A 6,010-nucleotide genomic window follows, 5' to 3' on the forward strand; every position below is an offset into this window, starting at 1 on the left:
TCTGTTACAAATGGTATAAAGAATAAATTGTATATTTACTTCTGTTAAATCAAGATGTGAGGTTGAATGAATCAGCTATCGTGTAGAAGGCTGATTTCACCTGCGGCCATGCCAGTTCTGGAGCCTGTGCATTTAGCGTATATAATTTACCTCGACGAGAGCAACAAACTGCAACATTGTGCCGCCGAAACGAGGGATGCTCAACTCTGAATTCCAGCTTGTAGTACTTGATACCCCTTGATGAATCTTCTCTCAGGCTCGACTCTATCAGAGTTCCCTTCACATCTGGCTGTCGCCCGGATCCTGTTACTGCCCCGATCACTAATCCTCCGATCTCTCCTGGCCCGCCGAAGGAATCAATTCTGTGAAAAATAACATAAATTTGTTGAAGTATTCTTCTTGGAATCCTAAGCTTCCAAATAAAATTTGATTTCTTACATATGTAATACAAAAAAACAAAGAAAGATGATACTGACGAGAAATCGAGAGGGACTGTCGAGGCGACGACGCTGACATTGAGCTCGCCGGTTGAACCAGGTGGGCCAAATGCAACAATCGGCTCAGTTACATTCTTCCGGGGCCTATCAATGGATTTTGAAGGGTCAAGTGGTGGAGGATCAAGTGATCTCTGAAATTCTTGTTGTTTTGTCGCTCGATATAACAGTGTTTGATCTCCAACCCAGTTTGCTGGGTATATGAATTCTGGGTATATGCTAATTCTTATATAATTTTCTGACTAGCATTAAATAAATAAACATATCCAATATATATATATATATGTATGTATTAGTTACTGACCAAATCCTTCGTTAGTGTCAATGCAACGGCTATACCCTCCGATCGGATAAAGCACATCGAGCTTAAGATTCCGACCATTTTCCGGCGACAACCCGAGAAGAAAACTCGTAATTCCACCAAAATTAGCACCAACAGCCACCAGACCAGCTGACCCAACACCCACAAGAAGCCGCCGCCTAAATGTCACTGCAAGTGGCGAAAATTCCTCCGCCGGAGACCGTCCCGTCCAGTTGCTCGCCTGATCCTGCCTATCATTCGATGATTGTGACCGGCAAACCCTGTACACTGATGCATCTCTGCATGCATGGAAGCAGGGTTTCAACGCCATTAACCTTCACCTTGTAAGCCCTAGCTAATATCTCTGCAACTCTACAACTTATACGTTATATATAAATTGTGTGATATTTACATTTACACGGCCTTTTAGTACATGTATGTAGATATGTAGTTATATTTATATATGATCGTGCGTTGCGTTACTCATACGATATATATGTGTCCTTGTGTGTGTGTATACTTTCATACATATATAAATATATATATATAGATAGATAGAGAAAGAGAGAGAGAGAGGAAGAGGAGAGTACGATATTATAACCATGCTCAGATAATGCTTATCAAGTTTTCTGTGGTTCTCATTTTTTCGAGTTGCCAGAGACGTTTTGAGCCATATGTAGCCATTACGACACCGTTTCTCCATGGATTGCGCATGTAAAACTTTCGAATAATTAATTAGATATTTGGGTTAATACTACCTTTTCGTTTATTTTAGATGTAATTATTCATATATACGAGAACTATATATTACATGGACTTTCTATATGTATTAACCCAAACATATATATTACTTTATAATACACTATATATCAAAAAGATATAAACAGAACGTTGGTTTTTTCTTTTTTAAATCATTAGATAGAGTTAAGTTAAGAATCCAATTGAAGTTCATGGATCAAGCAAGATCAAGAGGCAGTGGTACTCTGTTATAATATAATAAATTTCTAAATCCTGGCTAAAATTTCTCGAAGCCTTGCTCTTTAGCAGGACACAGTAAACTTACATGTTCTTACTTCCACGGTGCTGCTTATAACATATATATATATATAAACATTTTTTTGAAGAAAGAAAGAAAAGAAAAGGTAACTAATTAACGAATTCATATATTACGCAAGGACTAGCTAGAACCTGCAGAGGAGAAAGGGAACAAAAATTAATTAACCAGTAGGTAGCTGAAGAGGCTAGAGCTTGCTAGGGTTTCTCCATTGATGCTGCAGAGAGAAGAGAAGGTGTTTTTTTATACCTCCCACATGGGTTTCTCCATTGATGCAGCTGCATGCTGTTGAAAAGGGTTCAAACTTTGAATTCTTGTCTCATGATGATGATGATGATGACCGCCATTGATTCCTCCTGATCCAAACTCAATTATCAATTCTTGATGTTCTTGATGATCATGCAGAATATTATTATTATTATTATCACTACTATTATTGATCCTACCGCTGTTTCTTGACCCGCCAATCCCCAAGAAATCAAGAGTCATCCCATCTCCACTACTAAACCTCGACAAAACGCTACTTTTGTTGTCGTTTTGGTCGTCAAAAACTCCGTTGAACATCCCCATGTTGTTGCTATTACTGTTGAACGTCTGGTTCATCGCCATTAAAGTCTGGGATTGATGATTATTCTGTGTGCAGCCAAAGGAAGGTGGAGCCGCCATTGTTGTCATCACAAAGCTCTTCTGCATCATCAATGGCGAGTCCATGCAGCTCCCAGTATTACTATTCATTACAGTGGTATTACCACTAGAAGTTGCACCCATTTGCGCTGCTTTCTGCAACAATGCCGTGGCAGACATCGAGGCAGAACCAGATAACTGCAGATCCCCACGTAACCCTCCGTTGTTATTACAGTTGATACCTTCGAAGATCGATGATGAGTTAATCCCGTTTAGTTGCAGGCAATTTGAGGAAGATGACGAAGTGGGTATTAGGCTTCTTGCATTGCCAAATAGGCTTGTGGAGCTACTCGAAAACATCGCCATGGTTAATGCGTTGTTATTCTTGGTTTCTTGATGGCTAAACCCAGAAGCCATTTTTGCAGATTGAGTGGGATTTAACTCAGGGATGACTTGGTTTGCGGCTTGTGCTATGTTGTTGTTGGCCGCCATTAATAAACCTTGGTTTACTTTGTTGTTTTCTTCGGCTAGGGCATCACAGAAGGCTCGGTGCGTGATAAAGCTGTCTCTCCTGCAAAATTATATATAATATTAGTCTGTGAATGCATATTGGTATATATAAATATTAGTTAATGAATCTTCGTTATGTTTAATAACAAAAGCAAATTAAGGAATTAATTAATGGAGGCCATGCATGCATTTGGCTAAGTCAAGGAGAGAATTAGTTAGGAGAAAGATTAATCAAACATATTATATTTGTTAATGACAATAATTGAGTACATATTTATGTATATATCTTTCAACATAATATATAAAACTCCTAGTTTATATCAGAATATACATATATATATATACAGTTCATTAGAAAACTCTACATGCAATTTAAATAAGGGATTAGATGAGAGTTTAATAATACCTTAACAATTTAATAGTAGAAAGATATAGTCAAACTAATTAGACTGATCAGCCAACAAAAACGGTTAATTAGCATAATATTCTGTCAATGAGTTGAAAGGAAGAGTACAATCCACCACTTATATATGTATACATGCATGTATATATATATATATATATCAAACAGCCAGCTTCAGTACCCAATCATATATGTATACATCTCTCACACACACACAGATATACTCTTCATTATCATCATAGTGGAAACACTTTTATCTGTGGATGTAGGTAGTTTTGTGGAATTACGTAAAATCTTATATTTTTCTTCTTCTATACGTAATTTAGATTATTTTTCTAAACAATATATATATATATATATATATGCAAGACAAGAAACTTCATATCTTGAACCTCAACCATGAGTGTGTATATATATATATATATATGTATGTAATGTATGTATACCTGGAAAAGATAGTGCCACAATCACATTTATACTCCTTGGTGCCACAAGTCTTGGAATGAGCCTTCCAGTCGGAGTGAACAGCATATTTCTTGGAGCACTTATCACATTTCCACTTCTTCTCGCCGTGTTTCCTGCAAAAATGCTTCTTGATTCCGGTGAGATCGCCCAACGCACGAGCCGGGTTGTGGTGGACACACGACGGCTCCGGGCACACATAAACCCTTTTCCGAATTTCACTGCTCGTTCGTTGCCGGAGCTTCCACGGCAGATTATGCCCTCGCCGGTGTAGTTGCAGGTTTTGGTCTCTCTGAAACCCTTTGTTGCAGATTTCGCAGACGAATCTGTTTGTCGCCATGAGAGTTGTTGGAGATAAAGCAATCACCTCAGCAGACGGATCTGCTTGAAGACAGAAATATTTTTTAAAATAAAATTAATGTTGTTTCTGGATTAGATTAATCAAGTAAATTACTCGAAATGGTATTTGAAATTAATGAACTTATTATGTATAACACTTTTCTATCAAGTTAATTTTTTTTCCAAAATGATATATGTATACATAAGTATTATGTACGTATGCGCTTCTGTTATTTGTCCTTAATTTCATAAATTCAGAGAAAAGAAGGGGTAGAGAATCCATGGAAGGTGCCAAAACTAAGCTATATGATTCTTTAATTTACACTTGAAACAGTTCAGAACCAAAACGAAGCATAAAAAGTAGCTACTAGCCTAGAAAGATCAAAGCTTTAACAGTAATTTGCTGCAATGATTGTCATCTCGGCCTATATATCTAACCAATAATTGAACCCCTCTCTCTCCTCCAACAGGAATAACTTATATGTGTATGTATATGTATATATATATGCATCAATAATTCACCCAATTTTATTATTCACGACCCATCTTGGCTCAAACCCCAAAAAGAAAATCCCAAGCAAAGAAAATCTTCTCTATGCCCTTTTTTTTAAGTTAATTTTTGTTTGATTCAGCGTCCACACATGCTCTTTTTCTTTTTCTGATTTTCTTTTGAAGGATCCAGGATCATGCATATATCCTTGCTCATGGACTGTCTAACAAAAATTTATTCAAAAGATAATCTCAATGCATAAAGATAATTAATTGAGAAAAAAATTTGTGATGATTCTCTTCTCTTTGGGGACCCATTTGAGATTCAAACGCAAAGTTTAATCTAAAAGGCAGATTTAGATCAATTAAAAGAAGAAATATTGGAAAAAGTGGTGGAAATTAACTGGCTTTATAGTTGTGAAAATTTCTTAATTTGGCATGTGGTGACCGAGAAACTACTCTCTTCTTTCGAAAATGTGCATGGAGATGGAAAAGTTATAATGTCTTAGACAAATCAAACTGATCCTCCATAAACAGAAACATCAAAGATCATACATATGCTAATTGAAACTGAGAGATATAGATAGATTTGATTATATATGTACATATATATATATATGTATATATACCTGGAGTTCCTGGTAGATTTCTTTTTTTCTTAGGAGGTGGAGGTTTTTGCTGTTGTTGAGTTATGGAGCCATTGCTATTACTGGTACTTGAAGCTAAAGAGCTTGAGCTATTAAGATGATGAGGATGATGATGATGATGATGATGATTCAGTACTACAACTGGTACTTGCTGCTCCTGCTGTTGAAGTACTACTACTTCTTGTGATGATGATCCGCCATTAATGTTCCCGGAAGAAAAGCTTCCTCCACCACCACCTACATCTCCAGCTGTAATACTTGACATTTGAACAAAGAGAAAGAGACTAGCTGAGAAGATCGAAAGAAGAAGAAGAAGAAGACAGATTTTTAGTGGGGAAGAAACATTTTTTTTTTGTTTTGTAGTTGCTAGTTGCTCTTTTCTCTTTCTTTCTTCCTTGTTCTTGTTCTTACGAGTGCTGATTGGGATCTCTGAAACTGAAGAGATTATATATATTATATTATATACTATGTGGGTATATATATTAAAATAAGAAGAAGGAAACAGAGAAAGAGAAAGTTGGGATTTCGGTTGTGATTAGAGGAGGACAAAACCCAGAAAATCCTCCTCCATTTCAGGTGATGAGGACGAAGAAGCCGAGAGCAGAAGGGAGAGAGAGAGAGAGAGAGAGAGTTCTTGGTATATCAGCAAGAAGAACATATATAAGAAGCTAGGTCTTCCTTTTAGCT

At 36.8% G+C, this 6,010-nt stretch overlaps 2 protein-coding genes across 4 annotated transcripts; both read right to left on the reverse strand.

Moving 5' to 3' along the window:
- Positions 1-16: 16 nt before the first annotated feature.
- Positions 17-1,336, reverse strand: LOC110815327 (Photosystem II reaction center PsbP family protein). Its single transcript, XM_022043081.2, has 3 exons — positions 799-1,336; positions 477-702; positions 17-362 (listed from the first exon to the last, which is right to left on the reverse strand). Exons 1-3 carry the CDS (start codon positions 1,124-1,126, stop codon positions 50-52), a joined length of 867 nt encoding a protein of 288 aa, XP_021898773.1. The 5' UTR covers positions 1,127-1,336; the 3' UTR covers positions 17-49.
- A 438-nt stretch (positions 1,337-1,774) lies between these two features.
- On the reverse strand, positions 1,775-6,010 carry LOC110815442 (zinc finger protein GAI-ASSOCIATED FACTOR 1-like). 3 transcript variants are annotated; one of them, XM_022043245.2, is made up of 4 exons: positions 5,306-6,010; positions 3,833-4,232; positions 2,296-3,044; positions 1,775-2,205 (listed from the first exon to the last, which is right to left on the reverse strand). In XM_022043245.2, exons 1-4 carry the CDS (start codon positions 5,586-5,588, stop codon positions 2,093-2,095), a joined length of 1,545 nt encoding a protein of 514 aa, XP_021898937.1. In that variant the 5' UTR covers positions 5,589-6,010; the 3' UTR covers positions 1,775-2,092. The 3 variants fall into 3 exon arrangements, with proteins under 3 accessions (XP_021898937.1, XP_021898935.1, XP_021898936.1); XM_022043243.2 differs by having other exon boundaries at positions 1,775-3,044; XM_022043244.2 differs by having other exon boundaries at positions 1,775-3,044; positions 3,833-4,229; positions 5,306-6,009.

The sequence above is a fragment of the Carica papaya genome, chromosome 3 (genome assembly GCF_054855325.1).
Source record: "Carica papaya isolate Zhongbai chromosome 3, ASM5485532v1, whole genome shotgun sequence".
In the NCBI taxonomy this organism is placed as follows: domain Eukaryota; kingdom Viridiplantae; phylum Streptophyta; class Magnoliopsida; order Brassicales; family Caricaceae; genus Carica; species Carica papaya.